Source organism: Pollicipes pollicipes, unplaced genomic scaffold (genome assembly GCF_011947565.3).
Source record: "Pollicipes pollicipes isolate AB1234 unplaced genomic scaffold, Ppol_2.1 Scaffold_4219;HRSCAF=4965_pilon_pilon_pilon, whole genome shotgun sequence".
NCBI lineage: Eukaryota > Metazoa > Arthropoda > Thecostraca > Pollicipedomorpha > Pollicipedidae > Pollicipes > Pollicipes pollicipes.
In genome coordinates this window covers 3,934,189-3,951,871 of record NW_023596448.1, presented here as the reverse complement: position 1 = coordinate 3,951,871, position 17,683 = coordinate 3,934,189, and the positions used below count along the sequence as shown (strand labels likewise).

The 17,683-nt window shown below is 49.4% G+C and overlaps 1 protein-coding gene across 4 annotated transcripts; it reads right to left on the bottom strand.

Annotated features, from left to right (window-relative positions):
• Positions 1–10,874: 10,874 nt before the first annotated feature.
• On the bottom strand, positions 10,875–14,790 carry LOC119095487 (uncharacterized). Of its 4 annotated transcripts, XR_005093913.1 has the most exons (5): positions 14,582–14,790; positions 13,803–13,902; positions 13,656–13,723; positions 12,523–12,778; positions 12,134–12,458 (listed from the first exon to the last, which is right to left on the bottom strand). XR_005093913.1 is itself a non-coding variant. In XM_037218321.1 (4 exons), exons 1-4 carry the CDS (start codon positions 14,706–14,708, stop codon positions 11,275–11,277), a joined length of 582 nt encoding a protein of 193 aa, XP_037074216.1. In that variant the 5' UTR covers positions 14,709–14,777; the 3' UTR covers positions 10,875–11,274. The 4 variants fall into 4 exon arrangements, 3 of the variants coding, with proteins under 3 accessions (XP_037074216.1, XP_037074215.1, XP_037074217.1); XM_037218321.1 differs by lacking the exons at positions 12,134–12,458; positions 12,523–12,778 and adding an exon at positions 10,875–11,561 and having other exon boundaries at positions 14,582–14,777; XM_037218320.1 differs by lacking the exons at positions 12,134–12,458; positions 12,523–12,778 and adding an exon at positions 10,875–11,569 and having other exon boundaries at positions 14,582–14,771.
• Between the last annotated feature and the right edge of the window lie 2,893 nt (positions 14,791–17,683).

Here is a 17,683-nt window from a genome sequence, read left to right as displayed (position 1 = left end):
AGTCACCGGCTTCATGGATATGATGAAATGACGACCAGGCATGGGGTTCCTCGAAGAGCGAGACAGAAACCCTCTTGCGCATTTAGATTACAAACGATTTATGTATGCACGGAACTCAAATACAAAAGTCGTACCTCAACTTTCACACCGATCACCAGGAAGCGGTAAAAAAGGTCATGCGATGCTCTAAAGCTCGAAGCTAAGTGCGTTCCAGAGGCACGCTTCTCATATGACACAGCAGCCAAAGGAGACACAGCAGTTCAACCTCACACCAGAGGAAAACAAATGCTCGTGCATCATTTCAGAGGGAAACGAAACGCTTTCAGAATGGAATGATCATTTAAAAAAGATTTCAGAATAACTATTTGCATGACATGTGTTAAAACTTTTGTTGTTTTGTAGATCAAAATTACCATTTTATTAGTATTTTTATGCGCAACTCTAGAATTCGTATGGCATCTCAGTTCGGAATGGACAATGAGTCGTCTATCTTATAAAATGGAATTCGGTAACACCCTTGCTGGTACATTACAAATACACGTGGCCTTTCAGACCTGGGACCTGGGAAATATCGCTCAAATCTCACTTCTTTGTAGGGTTAGTAAAAGTTGGTAAAACGACTGTTTGATGTCACCGCAATCATACCATCTTTCAACTACACAAAAATAATCGTTTTGCTTTCTGTTCACTATTTTTAAACAAAGCTACCTGAAGATTTGTGACATCGAATTATTTTTCATAGAATTAAAGTACACATGACACAAAATACTTTAAGCGAATGTTCCACCTATGAGGGCATTGAAGCAAGTGCCAAATGTGAAAAATAACCTCACTTTAACTATTGGTGTGCTTCTGAATGGAAGGGGCCGCTCCAGAAACTGCAACTTCCCCTTTTAGTAATTATTGTGGCGTGTTGCATGTGCATGACTTGGTGATTGTGCGTGTACTGTTGATGTCGCATGCGGTAGTGGCCTGCATGGTGGTTGCTTGGTGCATGTGGTCGTGGGCGCGCTCGTTGCTGCATGCTGCATGCCCTTATGCTAGCTCCCTGGGCTGCATGTGGTGTATGGCTAGTTGCCAGCTAATGAGCCCTTTGCATGTGTTGCAGAATGGGTGTGCAGTTCGACAGTGTACTACTTCCTGAATAAACCACAGTTTGGCAGTTGTCACAATGGTGGCATCGGTGGCCAGACCTGATGCCGAAGACAACATCTGAAGAGGGCATTAACACGTGCCCGGGTGGTTGGCTAGATACCATTCGTTCGGGTGGGGGTCAATTTGACTCCCCTGAAATCTCGGGAACCAAGAAAGCTAGAGACACCAAATTTACAGAGTGTGTTCATCTGTATGTAAACTCACTTAGGTCGAAATTTCAGGTGCCTAGGTCATGATCTTTTGGTCAAAAAGGTCAAACAAGGTCAAGTTCCAAGTCGGTCTTCAAAGTGCCCCCAGAGCCTAGATAACCGTTTCTAGGCAAAAGGTCACAGTCTCATTCAAGGTCAGTGACCTTGTTTGACATTTTGAAGGTCAAGGTGACCAAAATCATGCAAGGTTGCTTTGAGTTTTGCATTTGAATAAGCGACAAATATCACGCTGGGCAGTATGTTCCTAAAACAGAATGCTGTGGCTTGTTCAGCACTTGTTATAGCCGGACGGGCGAACGCCCTAGGTCAGCACCAGACGGGTGAGCGCCCCGCGCCGGGTGAGGTACGGGGCGCTCACCCCAAGGAACGGGTGAACGCCATGGGTCAGCAGAGCCGAGCGGCTGCGGGGGCGGCCGGACAGCGTTTCTGGTCGGCACCATCAGCCTTCACGTCATTACGCAACCGATGCCGCGCCCATCCGTCTCCTCTTTTACTTATCTCATTTACCTTATGGTATCATCCCCACTATGGTAAGCGCCTTTGTCGTTTTTGAACATTTTCAGGCGTTAAAAATGTTCATGTTGCGCTCGCTTTCAGTGTGAGAAAAATCTTCCCATTTAGCTCACCTTTTTATTCTTAAGCTCTGATGCTGAAAATAAGCCAATAACTGACCATCAACGTAGCAAAAGGTACTGCTTAAACGGATGTTGCCAAGCATACATTGATTACTGTTAACACGCGCCTGGGTGGCCGGCAAGATACCTTTCGCTCGGGTGGGGGGTGGTCAATTTGACCCCGCTGAGATCTCGAGAACTAAGAAAGCTGGAGACACCAAATTTACCAGGTGTGTTGATCTGTACGTGAACTCACTTGGATCAAAATTTCAGATTTCTTGGTCATGACCTTCGGCTCAAAAAAGGTCAAACAAACTCAAGTTTCAGGTTGGTCTCCAAAGTGTCCCCAGAACCTAGATAACCATTCCTAAACAAAAGGTCACATTCTCATTCAAGGTCAGTGACCTTGTTTGACCATTGTAAGGTCAAGGTAACCAAAATCATACAAGAATGCTTTGAGCTTTACATTCTACTAGGCGACAACGATTACGCTAGGCAGTATGTTCCCTCCCAAAAAATGTTGACCTGAATCATTTTAGGTCAATGACCTATTCTGAACTATAAGAAGCCCATGGAAGGTATATAATGCGGTTCCTGCTACCAATAAACTCGAAATAAGCACCAGAAACTATCTCATACAGCAAGCCCTAGAGTAACAAAACAGGTTGGTTTTGACCTTGGTGTGACCTTCATATGTGACCTTGGATCAATGTTAATTGTTCATCCAATTGTTGTGCTGCCTAAGAAAGCATCTCAGAGATGTGTGGCTTCGTCTAGCACTCCGCTGTTGGATCAGGTTGAAGGGTTCCGTAGAAACTGCCTTCGCTGAAACCATGGTCTGACTTTGACCTGCCATAGGTCAGCGATTTTACAAGGCACATCTAAATTGTTGATGTCAAACGATTTGCTACTCAAAGGTCTACAACTACGCAAAGTTTAGCGCAGCTACGCCGGGTCGTTCGGAACCCGTTCCGGAAAAACCTTGGGGGGGGGTCAATTTGACCCCCTACCCGAGCGCGTGTTAAGCCAACATTTCAGGAAGAGATAAAGTCACCTGTCATGGCATCTAGTGGCCAAGTGGCTAGACCAAAAGATGTTGATGGGAGGGACAACATACGGCGTTTTCTTCACAAGTTTGAGCACTGCGCACTGATTGATGGCTGGACTGATGAAACCACCAAACTGATTGAGTTGTCGGTGTCACTGTCTTACAAGGCATATGATTTCTTCACGCACTTGCCAGATGACCGTGAAAGCACGTTTACAGAGTTGCGAAAATCGCTGATGTCCAAGTTTGACTCACCTGGCTTGCAACGTGACTATGCACTGCAGTTAAGCTCATAATGACGCCAGCTGGGACAGTGAACAGCTGAATATCTGCATGAATTACAGCAACTGGCGGAACGAGCTTACCCAGGATGGGCATCTGACCCTCGAGAGGGGATTGTCAAGGTTTCTGGCCTGGAATATGATCTCAGGACGCAGCTGATGCCTCAAGTCCCAGAAGACAAATCTCTGGCCGACTTGGAGCGGCGGGCAAGGGAGATTGAGCAGGTTCGCGGTGCACCTCCGGCTTAGACTCCTTCGCCGCCGAGGAAGCTGGAGGCGGAGTCTGCCGTAGCGGAGGAGGTGGCGGAGCTCCGTGACCAGGTCAACGCGGTGGCAGCCTCCATGGCAGAACTTCATGCGAGCGTTGGCAGATTGACCTTTAGGGTGCTCATCACGAAGTGCGCGGTAGAGGTGCTCACCGAGCGGGCGGGTACACTGGACATGGAGGTTGTGGAGGAATAGCTGTTCCTAGTGGTGCTTGTTATGCAGCGCAGCACTTTCCAGCCCCGTCGTTCATTGGGGGGTGCGTGAGTTCCTGGGATTGGCCTCGTACTTCCGACGCTTTATTCCACGGTTTGCCCACCTGGCAAGACCTCTGCATCGACTTCTAGAGCGTGCCTCTTGCTTCAGATGGGCAGAAGAGTGCGCTGTGGCTTTTGCAATATTGAAAGGAACTGATCTCTGCTCCGGCGTTCTGCTACCTGAACTTCCGGGAGCCGTTCACGTTGACACCGGACGCCAGCGATGCAGGCCTGGGGGCGGTGCTGACTCAAGAGGAAAATGGCAGGGAGCTTGTTGTGGCATATGCTAGTCGCAGTCTGACTAAGGCAGAGAGGAGATACTCTGCAACCGAGCGAGAGTATCTCTCTCTCGCTAAGGCTAGTCGTCGGTTCCGGGTGTATCTGCATGGGCAGCACTTCATACTGCGGACTGACCACAATCCTTTGGTTCATCTCCGACAGAGCAAGGATCCCAGGGGCAATCTGGCGCGGTGGATTCTGGAGTTGGAAGCGCTGGACTATGAGCTTCAGTACCGGCCAGGATCCCCGCATGCAGATGCCCTGTCCCGCGACCCTATATATGACGGCCAAGGACAATGTGCGATAGAGGTACAAGCGACGACGCTTGATAGTGACTTTGAAGTAAGATTGACTCAACAAGAAGGCCAGGACCTGGCGGAAGTCATTGAACTGATTAGAAGAAGGCATCCATGTCCTGCGTCTGCACCACCAGTGGTGAAGCACTACATGTCTCAACAGGGCAGACTGCGGATAGATGATCACGGACTGCTGATCCGTGTGCTCGTCCGGAACAGCGTTGGGTACCGGCAGGTGGTTATGCCGAAGGCGCAAATGGAAGATGTGCTCGCGAAGTGTCACGACGATTCTTCTGCGGGTCATCTTGGGGTGACGAAGACGCTAGAAAAAGTCAAAGCTAGATTTTATTGGAACTCATTGTTTCAGGATGTCAGGGCATAGGTCCAAACATGCAAATTTTGCGCGAAAAAAGCGAGTCTCCCTTCCCCAGACTGAGCCTTTTTTGGAGAGATGCCTATGCCAGACCGTCCATGGCAGTGGGTTGCAATGGATATAACGGGTACTTTTCCCACAACAAACGGAGGGAACCGCTACGTACTGGTTGTGACGTTGCGGGTCTTCGAAGTGGACAGAAGCGTTCGCACTTTCTGACCAGAAGCTGTCACCGCGGCCAAGATCTTTGTGGAAGAGCTTGTGTGTCGCCATGGGTGTCCCGAGGTGATCCACTTGGATCAGGGAAGAAATCTTAAAGCGACGGTAATCCAGGAGATCTGCAGGAGGCTGAACATAAAGAAGACTCGAACAAATCCGTACCATGCACAAGGCAACGGACAAACTGACAGATTCAACCACACCCCGTGAGCCATGCTGTCGATGTATGTCCGTGAAGATCAGCGAGACTGGGAAAGGCACCTACCGTTCGTTATGTTCGCTTATCGCACAAGCGTCAACGAAACCACAAGAGAGTCGCCATTCTTCCTGTTCTATGGACGGCAAGCCAGACTGCCCGTTCAGACTGTGCATGAGGATCGACAATCGACTCGTGACAAGACGGAGTACGTGCAAGAGATGATGGAATCCCTCCGTCAAGTTCAGCGTCGAGTGCAAGACAATGTCGCACGTGAGGCCCGGAAACGACGAGAAAGGCAAGCGCAGGGCACTCGTCAGTACGCCTATCAAGTCGGGGGTATGGTACGGCTGTACAAACAGACGAGAGGATGGGCCGCTCGCCAAAGTTGCGGATGTCGTGGTGTTGGCCATACCAGGTGGTTACAGTCTTGCAAGAAGGTGTGACGTATCGGGTCAGGCTAAAAGAGAGACCGAAATATCGGATGGTAGTCCATTACGATCGACTTAAGCCATATCATCAACGGAGGGGAGAAGATGGGCCAAAAGAAGCGAAGAAAGGTGACGGTAGGGATGCGTTCAACAGGAATGAAGCAGTTGGAGAGGAGGAAGACGCAAGGAGCGAGGTGGAGAAGTGATGGATGGCGGTTCATTAAATAAAAGTTCAGAATTCCTGAGGGACGAGGACGAGGACGAGGACCAGGACACATATATGAAAATCGCGGACAAAGATGTGAGGGACGCTGGGCCTGGAAACGAGGAAGCAGCAGCAGCAGAGGCTGGGAACCAAGAAACAGCAGCAGAGGCTTGGATTATCGGTTCAGGATGTAGAAGAGATGTTGGTACAAGGTTAGGCGAGACACGAATGGAATCCCCCCCCCCCCCAACTGGACGGAAGGGACGACTGAGGGAGAAGCGTTTCCTTATCGGAGAAGAAGCGAACGGCGTCGACGGGCCCCAGTTAGGCTTGATTTATAATAATCTGAAGAAGTTTTGAAGTCTTGGTTTCGCTGTCCAGCCAGGCTCGGTCAGTCTGTTTTTGGTCGCACTCTCCGGTGGCCGGGCCCATATGCATTATGCCGCGAGCTGCCGAGCGCTATGCTCGGCTCTCGCAATTGGCAGAGATTATGTTGCAGTTTGGGATGGGGGGAATGTGACGTGTTGCATGTGCATGCCTCGGTGATTGTGCGTGTACTGTTGGTGTCGCATGCGGTAGTGGCTTGCATGGTGGTTGCTCGGTGCATGTGGTCGTGGACGTTCTCGTTGCTGCATACTGCATGCCCTTATGCTAGCTCCCAGGGCTGCATGCGGTGTATGGCTAGTTGCCAGCTAATGATGCCTTTGCATGTGTGCAGAATGGGTGGGCAGTTCGACAGTGTACTACTTCCTGAATAAACCACAGTTTGGCAGTTGTCACGTTATATTCCACAATGCGTCTTTGATTATGCCATCGTGCCGTGCATAGAATTGATCGAGAGCCAGTTGGCGGCCGTTATATCTGGAAATCGCGCTCACGGGCGCAGCTACGAACAAGTCGACAATCACATTTTTCTTGGCCTTGATAGCAGCACGACCAATGGAGTGGCAGCATTTGATGACGTTTTTATGTCGTTATAGATTACTGGGTGACATTGAAACAGTCAGCTTGAAATAGCATGCATGTCTCTGCGGGCATCGTAACTGATGCTTGCCTCAATATCTTCAAACGTTTAACAATCCCTTTAGTGTCCAAATAAGAAAAGCAGTAATTTGTACAATCAAGTCAGACCCGCCCGGTATGTATCATCCTGGCTCAACAGTTAACAGGGCAGACTTAGGTATCCGAAATTCATGGCTCCAGTCTGTTCGTAGGCATTTTAAAAATATCGCCAACCTCGCACGTCCGACAAGCTGGGTCGCCTGGTCGGGTCGCCTGATCGGGTCGCCTAGCCGGGTCGCCTGGCCGGGTCGCCTTGCCGGGTAGCCAGGCCGGGCCGCCTGGCCGGGTCACCTTGCCTGGTCGCCTGGTCGGGTCGCCTGATCGGGTCGCCTAGCCGGGTCGCCTGGCCGGGTCGCCTTGCCGGGTAGCCAGGCCGGGCCGCCTGGCCGGGTCACCTTGCCGGGTCGCCTGGCCGGGTCGCCTGATCGAGTCGCCTAGCCGGGTCGCCTGGCCGGGTCGCCTTGCCGGGTAGCCAGGCCGGGCCGCCTGGCCGGGTCGCCTGGCCGGGTCGCCTGGTCGGGTCGCCCGGCCGGGTCGCCTTGCCGGGTAGCCAGACCGGGCCGCCTGGCCGGGTCCCCTTGCCGGGTCGCCTGGTCGAGTCGGCTAGCCCGGTCAGCCAGCCGCTCTATGCAGGTAGCCGATCGGTCGTCGGCTGACCCGTCAGCCGGAGAGTAGCTCTGATCACGCATTGAATACGGCTTCACTTGGATCGCGAACATGTTTATCAGTTTCGCACCATATCCCGGTAGGACGTGCACGAAATCCGCAAATGATTTTATGGCACGACAGCAGTGCTCCAGGGCCCCGCGACCGGGCAAAGCCCCCATCACCATTACGCTCCGGAGCACCCCGGCAACGGGACAAACATGCGGAAGCTAGCGCGGTCGACCTCTGCGACCCCGGCCGGACCATCGCTTGGGATATGGGTCAGCCGGATCGGGCATGGGTCTAAGGGGGCGGGGAGGTGGGAGGGAAGCGGCGGCGGGAGGGGGAGGGGCTCAGGGGGGGGGGGGGGGTTCAGAGCTGCGAAGACCGGCCGGAGGACTTGCACCAGCAGCGAGCCGGCATCGCATGCCAGGAATGCGCACGCGATGCACTGAGGCTGCGCCAATGGCTGTTATCACTGGGAAGACACCGGAAGACCTCGGTCGATCCAACGACGCTGTTGGTAGGAGCATGCTTTGCAGGTGGGATATGGGAACGATCAGCTTTCAAGCTGCAACTAACCAACATTAAGTCTACTGAGGCGAACTGATTACACGTAATCAACAAGCTACGGAACAGCAATATATGTTTTAGAAACATCTCACTTTTGCATCTTAGGCATGTGCTGTTCATGTTCATGTTCATGCATGTTGATAAAGAGTTCCCCACGGTAATTGACATGTGAACATCGTCACGCGAGAAATGTTCCTCGCGGCAGTGCTTGCACCACGCCACGAGAAATCTGGCCTGTCAGTGTTGAACATCTAAGCACACGCTCCAGCCGCTAACTGAATGCGGCGCGCTTGCAGCAGGTGGGGAAGGGGTAGGGCAATAACATCTTAAGATGTCAATAGACTAAAATAGCTAGAGACATTGATTCTCAGATTGGCATCTCTGGGAGATAGCTAGCTGAGAGATAGCTAGCCGAGAGATAGCTCTCAGCTATCTCTCAACTCTGAATTCTTGAATGTGGGCAAAAAAGGCAAAAAATCCGTCAAAGGGAAAATATCAGCAAAAATTGTCTGATCGCTTTAAGCTCAACAACATCCATGAAGTTTTCTCCCTGTACAGCAATGACCCTGGAGGTACAGAGAAGAAGCACCGAACACATGATGCTCTGTCGTCATTGAAGCTGTTTGGCTGCTTAATAAACTGATGAAACATGTTCAAAGAAGTGTAGTTATGAGGAAAATATCAAAAAGTCATCTAAAAATGACAACAAATTAAGTTCGGCGTTAATAATAAATGACTCAAGCCAGCATCCGAATGCACAAGTTGTGGGCGGAGCCAAGACACCGCATGCTTGGCCAATGAAGGAGAAATGGTTTGGGATAGGATGACCAATGAGTCATACATACCACATAGTGACAGTACCATGATATCCATAAAACAGTAGCGTGACAAATTTCCAGCATAACCACTACTAGTATTACACTAAACTGCCACCTTTTTATTTCGAGGACATCCGTGGTACATAAATATGACATTCCTAACACATGTAGCACAAAAGGCGCTGAGGGAAACAACATGAGCATGCAATAAAATGAACGTAACTTAATTTTTAACAGAATTATATTTGTAAGATTGCTGTTCTTAAGAACTCAATATTATTCATATATTGCCAGCGTGTTGAGTGTCCAGGCAGCTTAAATGACGGCAGAGCATCATGTGTCAGCTGTCAGATGCATCTTAGCGCCTCAAAGATATCTGTCTTACGGGGTGAAACTGGGATCACAAATTTTTGAACCAAAGTGCTCGGAACAAATTCTAGCTGTCTTAGGCTTAAATTCGTCTGTGCATTGACATTTCCAAACCCAAACTTGTTAATGAAACCGATCAGCAGAAAAATGATAAGATGAGATGGCAGAGGGAGTCGCACTTCTTCGAAAATCATCATTAGAGCCACGCACAGCACAAAACGGTATGTTTAGTTATTAAGTAAAGCACTGTATAATGGATTCCATGATTACAACTCGTGTTCAGGGTAGGTTTAACCGATAGTAAGTCACAGCCAGACAGAAAAAATGTCGCGCCAAACACGTCAGGCATAACAATAAAAATACTGAAGGCAATTCAGAGCATGTACATCACAAATCGATGTGCTTAAAGTTTGCGGTAGCCAGAACAGATTACAGTGCATAGAAAGCAGATGTTGCAAGGAATTGGGATCCAAAGATAACATCAGAAAAAATACACCAATGCGAACTGACAACGAAAATTAGGCAAATAATAAAGCGCAATATTCCATAGCATTAAAGAGCAAGTCATATAGTAGCCTTCTGTATTTATTAAACACTGTAAGCGAGACAATATAAGTGGAGCTGTTCTATATCAAGCATGCGTATCTACAAGCAAGTGCACATTATCTGAGTACTCTACAGGTTGGGCTATACAATTCCGCTACCAATCCTTAAAGGAACCGAAGACCCTTGGACAAGCGAATGTTATGAACAAGTGAAGGCTATAAAACCCCCAGCATCCCTGAATCGCAATGCGCCACAAACGTTGCATGACATATAACTCGATGTTATGCATATCCCAAAGGAAAGAATGCTCCGAGCGGCTACACTAATTTAAAATTCTGAGCCGTTCAGAGAGATTTTGAGAAAATGAATGCTGCCGGTCAAATCGGACATGTCTGATAGTGCCACGACAAGTGGAAAAAAGGTGCCACTTTACATTTATTTTAAATATTTAACCGTAGTCCAAAGAGTGCATGATTAAGGGCTCTGGAAAGGTGTAAGTACTGGAAATATTACTGGAATGTGTAAAGATGCTGTCTCCGCCCATTCTCAACCCTTTGCAACGCACTTAATCAGCGAGCCATACCGAATAACTCATGGCAACAGCCTGTGCAGATGTACAGGTTTAGATCGCTGGGGACTTGGGAAAGCTGGGGACTCCGGGAGCATCGTAGCAGGCAACTTCGTGTCTGACACGCTGACCGCAGGGAAGTCACCCTGCACTTTTGTAGAATCGAAATGTCTTAAAGCATGAACTTGCATCGGTTCTCTCCTTTCCGACACCGCGCCGTGATAGGTGGACGGTCACATACGCCGCGAGATTATCCTGTCGCTGTAAATGCTGATTCTTGAAATCACTCACCTGACTTCCAACCATCTAGCGTTGCCTTAGCATAGGCAGCGACGACACCGCTGTTCTGACAGTTTTTCCAGCCACGGTTGCGGTTGGTAGAGTCTGGTGCTGTTCTGATTGCACCCAACACGTGCCAGAAGTTCGAATCCCACCCCCGATTGTGACGCTGCTTTTACTCGACTCGTCGCGATACCGCTCATGTATTTGCATATAAATAACAAAGAGCATGCTCACAGCGAACAGATCCTTCGGTTGCGCGCACGACGCATACATAGTCCTGGCACACTCAAAGGAATGTATTGACTCCAACAATGCCCAACAACCGCCTTTATGGATGCCCGTGACCTCCCTGACTACAACGGCACCTCTGTCCAAAACCCTCGGTAGGACTCCTTTCAAAATCTCAAAATTTTTCGCGATTAAGTAACGTCAACCGCGACTTGTCCGAATGCACCCGAATGTCGAGGCGGTTAGCTTCCCGGTGAAGCCAATATATCTTACTTTCCCAGCGCACCACCTGTCAACCGAGGCCACTCCGCCTGCCGCCCACGAGCGACGAGACCTCGAAGTCGAGGCCACTCCGCCTACCGCCCACGAGCGACGAGGCTACGCCTCGTGGTCGCCAGAGACCGCGGCGGCTCTCTGCCCTCGCTGGCCGTTTGACTCCCGATGGTGCCTCCGTCTCGTACTGCTTGTGCATCCCCTCGATGCCGGAGACGATCTGGTCGAACCGCGGCAGCCGCATCGGCGTGTGCTTGCCGTCGTCTCCGCTGATGTCGTCGGTGAAGAATTCGGACGCGCACGCGATCACAGCGACACTGACCATTAGCACCAGCACAACGACGCCGACGGCGCTGACGGCATTGGCGATCTGTGGAACTGATAGGTATTGTCAGCGCTGTTGCTCGCTTGCTCTAGATGGCTCCATGGTGCGCCGTGTTTCTGAACGGACGCAACCCGTCCGCCACGTGTAGTAGGCCGTGGCATAAGATCATGGACCATTCTGAGGAGGATTCCGGTTCGGGTGCGGTGAGCCGAGTGGTGTGCAATTAATCAGAGACTGATGGGCTTCTCAGCGGCACACCGCTGACCGTGGGCGGGGGGGGGGGGGGTAGATTTACCCCCTGCTTACAGCAAGAACGTAAGGACCGAATTCAAAGGTCTAAATTACAATCGATAGCGCCCTAGCGTGCGGGTTTACACCACGCCATGAACTTTAGTTAAGTGGGTATTAATGTCACAGGTCACGGTCAAATGATCAAAATGTTGCTTTAGAATATCTGATCGCTCCCACAAGGTCTTTCATTTGGAAGCGTATCTCATGGTATAAAATCATTGCGCCCTGATCTAACATGCTGTATGGGAAGGTACCCAACGTTACGCGCGCTGTTTCAAGCCGAGAGCGATGGTCACGTCCCGTGTAAGTGAAAGCTGACACTGGTCTAGATGTGTACTTTGATCCATTTATTTTCATCATATCATCGCCGCAATCATTCGCCGCAATCATGGGTATCGGACACGTGGGAAAGAGATGCTACTTATTCATACACCGCTTAAGGTCAACGTGAAACAGATGGCCTCGGCGGTGAATAAGCGGTTGGATGGACTTTAGTGTTATTTTCGACGGTTCAGTCCTGCCGGTGGCGTCACCTGATGCCCTTCAACCCCGCCGCCCGCCCGGTCAGCTTTCGTGTGAAACTGATCAACGTCACCGTGCTGCCGCGGAAGATCTGAGGCTCACCACCTGACGCCCTGGGTTCAGGACCACCTGGGCACGGACAACGTGCGGAAGATCTGAGCCACGCCGCCTGACGCTCTGGGTTCAGGACCACCTGGGCACGGACAACGTGCGGAAGATCTGAGCCACGCCGCCTGACGCTCTGGGTTCAGGACCACCTGGGCACGGACAACGTGCGGAAGATCTGAGCCACGCCGCCTGACGCTCTGGGTTCAGGACCACCTGGGTACGGACAACGTGCGGAAGATCTGAGCCACGCCGCCTGACGCTCTGGGTTCAGGACCACCTGGGCACGGACAGCGTGCGGAAGATCTGAGCCACGCCGCCTGACGCTCTGGGTTCAGGACCACCTGGGCACGGACAACGTGCGGAAGATCTGAGCCACGCCGCCTGACGCTCTGGGTTCAGGACCGCCTGGGCACGGGCAACGTGCGCTGCCATACACTTCAAGCCATAAATCGGCCATCCTTACATATTATGACACCTAAGCCCCCCTACTTTCAATAGTACACGCCGGCAAGGATGGGGAGACTATTTCAGGGATAATATTTTAAAACTACCTTGCCATTCATAATGTCATAATAACGGGACTGACATTTTGCCATTATTTAAGCCATGCTGCAACCAAGGCAATACAAATATGTTATGATGTAATATGATGTAATATAAATATATATGTAATATGATGTGGCGTTCGTAAGCACCATTTCCTAATATGACGACCGTACTGTAGTATGACTACCACTGTAGTACAAGGTATGACGACGCAATTAAACAATGACGTATTGATGCGCATATTTACTAAACAGAGAAATCATGTCTGTAATAGCCATTTCTACTAAACAACACACCAGTAGTTATAAGTATGTATTATCATATCTGCTGCCTGCTTCAACATCATCAAATGTGAACCATTCCCTCGAGTCTCCCGACTGCGACTCGAGCCCATTCCACCACGTTTCGGTAAATCAGAAGACAGGCGCGCAAACCAACTGAGCCACCGAGACGGACTGAAGGCGATCTAAAACACATGTCATTTGCAGCTTTGTGTCTCATAGGACATACCATGCACATACGAGATGTGATGAGCAAGTATTTTCTGGCGGTCTAGATGGGTGAGACGCGTCACGAAACGAAAAGAAAAGACGAAAGCTGGGCAACGTGTGTCTGAAGTGGTGCGAGTCTCTGCACAAGGTGATGAATTAAATCATTGCTGGTGACTCTCACCTTGTGCTTTAAAGAATGCAGCTTGCACCGGAAAGTCGCAACCTGTGTGGTCGTAGGCGGACGAATACCTGGAATAGAAAGGCGTGATTTAAAGGTGACATACGCTTTAAAACTTATGCATATCTTTAGACGTCTTAGTTTTCTTACGGGTGTCGTCCGTAGTCCTGATACGGCGAGCGGCCGACCTTCGCGTCGGCCAGAGTCGCTCCGGCCACGATCGCACCGGTCAGCATCAGCTTCAGCATGTCTGAAGGCAGATCAAGATGAGTCAGGGTCAGACGCCGGCGTGCAGCGAACATCAAAATTCAGACGTCAGACATCGGACGGCAGCATGGCACGTCAGGCATTGGCCACCGGACAGCAGACGTCAGACGTGGGACATGGAACGTCGGATTCGGACGTCAGACTTCGGACAGCGGATATCGGACAACTTCGCCTGTGTTGTGAGGGAGAGAAACTAGACAATGTGGTCTAAAGTAGAGCCGAGGCAGATCAGCTAGGTGAGGCGACAAATTCTGATCGGTGTTATGGCACGCATAACCATATCTTAGTCAAAACTAACGCAAGCATAAAGACGGGAGTCACATGCATATATGCATATATATATATATATATATATATATATATATGCATATATGCATGTATATATGTATATATACATAGGGTCACTGCAAAATGCCTTCGCAAAACATGATGTCAGGCGGTGACTGTCGCGCGCCATTGACGCCTGACAGTGACATTTCTCTTTGACAATGCGACGGGGATCGCATGGGTAAGTGACGCGCAGCTCGAGCAACTGCCAGGAAACGAAGAATGAAGCCTTAACCCTTTATCCCGAATGAGGCTTTCAGTCAGCTGAGAACGTTCGCACGTGCTACGTTGTGGAGGACACACCAAAGTAGTGATCTTCACAGTATGACACAAACCTCTGATGCCCCAGCTTAGAGACATGTCGTGCCGAGATGGCAGCTGAGAGCTGAAAAAGACACGGACAGCCCACGCTGCCTGTATACGATCGCTGGGCATCAGGGGCACGAATTCTGTGACGACCATATACACCTCCCTATCACCCCTGAGGCCCCACTGCTGCGAGAGCAGAGCCCATGCCTGCCCGCGCCAGCGTCCGCGGCCCAGCGGCGACCCGCCAGACACTTACCTCTTCCATGAGCCGTGCGGTGTGGAATGGGAGGGTCGCGCGCCCTTCTTGCCGTTGTGCAGCTCTGTCGAGACCCGGGGCTGTGGACCACCGGACCAGTGCCCGCCGGCGGCCGGTGTTTGTGATCGGCTCCATCACGGTCCTAGAGGGGATGGCAGGTGTTTCAAGGTTTCGATGAGGTTATTGCGCCAGATTGATGACAACTTAGTGTGCTGCGATTTCACAGAACAGAGTCGGCGGAAAAACAAGGTAATAGAAAAGCATTGGCTTGTTAGTGGTGCGCAGGGAATCCCATGAGTTTTCTGTCGCAGAAGCTGCTATTCGAATCGAAATTCGTAGCTATTTAAAAGAGACTCTAGAAAAGGAATGTAAACGATCAAACCAGAAGCGCCTGACACAATCAAAACGAAAAATACAAAAAGGTGGCATGCACCATTCACGCTGATTTGAAGTATTTATTCAGAGATCGAAATGCAATTCTGGAATATGTCTGAAGCGGTTGAGTGCTGGATATTTTTCCACAATTTGTGAAGATACTGTCCCACCCCATTCTCGAAAGTTTGCTAAACAAGTTATCAGCGAACTATGCGCTCTGATGCTCTGACGAGCGGTGCCTCGGTTTTTGAACTACAGAATAATTTTTCAGGAAGTTTCGGGCACCCTAGGCAAAACTGAGGTTCTTCGCAGATGATCCTCCTGGGCGAGGCTGTCTCATTGGTATTCTGAGCTTTGGTGGGAAGCAGACAATGGACTAGCATCTCATCACCATTTTCACCACCAACACCTCATAATAGTATTATACTTTTCTTAGTTGGGAGAAATGTATGTTACGTTTCTAGGTCATTTCGGGTTTTAGGAAGGCATAGGTGACCTTATTTGTTGGGTTCCTGAGACCAGTGAGAGAAAGAAGAAAAACAAGTTTAGACAAAAGGCACCCCCTAAATTTTGTAAACGGATCTTGTTCCTCGTTAGCAACCACCTTTGTGAATGAGCATGTTTAAGTCGCAAAAGGTACAGCTTGTCTCAAAAACGTTGGACTGGTTTTTTAAAGATGCCCGAAAAAGTGGCCAAATTTTAAAAATGGCATAAGAAGATATTGAGATGGAACGAGCAAGGTGGTGTTCTATCGACTTGGTTAGTAGAAACACAGTGCAGATTCCTCAGTAAAAGTTGCGACCTGATGCAGAAAAGTAAAACACACGTAACCCTTCCCCCCCCCCCCCCCTGCAGCGCCGTTACTGACAACACCACCCACAACTAAAGTGTCCCTGCAAACGTGCAAAAGGTCATGCTAACATATAAGGAGGGAACCAGCTTGAACGTAAACGAGACGTACAGTCTTTGCAGCCGTGCAGAGACCAGGAAGTTTCCTGAAGTTAACCTGGGAATGCCCCACGCAAGAGACGAATTTTTTTTTGGCTCACTGGCTTCGGGGCTTGCAAGCGTCTCTTTCATTTTGGTTCGGAAATTTTTTAGACTTGTCTTTTCCCTTTTATACACAGGTCATGAAGGCTTCAAGGATAATGAAAGGCATTTAGGAAGCCTCTTAGTATCGTAGTCTTTATCTCTTTTGCTCTCACCCTTGTGATATTTTACATTTAATCCTTATCTCTTGACTTTATACATTCCACTTTATCTTTTGATTTTTAAGCACTTGACCTTTTGCCAGTGGGCTTCTTTTCCTGTTGGCTTCCTTGACCTTTGTCTAGTTCAGTTTTTCCCATTTGACTCTTTGCCTGTTTGGCTTTTCACGTTTGACTGTTATCTTTTTGTCTTTTTGCGCGCTGGACTTCTTGGAATTTTTACTTTTTGGCTTTTTACCTTTTGGCAGTAGACTTTTGTCCAGTTTGACTTCGTTGTGTTTGATTTTATCTCATTTTATTTTGTGACATTTGACTTTTTGGCTTCTGACTTTTTGTGCCAATACCCGCTGTGATAGGTGGAAGGTCAAATCCCTCACGAGATTATCTTGTCGCTGTGGACGTTGATTATTTAACATACGCCCGGCCGGCCGGTTGGCTACCGTTCACTCGGGCGGGGATCAATTCGACTCCCTCTGAAGTCTCAGGAACTAAAAGGTTTAGTGGCGCCAAATGCACAGGGAGTTTTAGCGTTTACATGAACACACATAGGTCAAATTTTTCGGTTTCCAGGTCATGCCATTCGGATCAAACCCAAAGTGTGTCTTCAAAGTGTCCGAAGAACCTAGATACCGGTTGTAAGCAAAAGTTTGCACGCTCACTTAAGACCAGTGACCTTGTTTAACCTTCGGAGGGTCATGGTGAAGAAAATCATACAAGGCTGCCTCGAATTTTACATTTGAATACGTGACAACGATCACGCCAGGCAGCATGTTCTTAAAAACAAAATGTTGGTCTGAGTTGTTTTAGGTCAGTGATCTGTTCTGAACTTTAGGAAGTACATGAAAGATGTCGAATGCGTTTTCTGTTAAAAATAAATCCGAAATGAGCACCGGAAACGACCCCATACGGCAAGGCATAGAGTGATAAAACAGTTTGGTTTGGTCCCTGACCTGACCTTCATAGATGATCCTAAGTCAATAACACTCGTTGATTCAGTTGTTGTGTTGCGTTAGAAAGCACCTCATAGATGTATGACTTCATCTAATACTTCGCTGTTGCATCAGATAAAACGATTCACTAGAAATTGGTTTCGCTGAACCCATGGTCTCATTTTGACCCAACGAAGGTCACTGGCCTTATAAAGTACATCTAAATTTCCGACACCAAACGATCCGTTATCCAATTGTCTACAGCTACGCACGAATTGGCGCGACTTTGCCGCGCCCTTCAGAGACCATCCCGGAAAAAAACCTTTGAGGGGCCGATTTAAGCCCCTCCCACCCCACCCA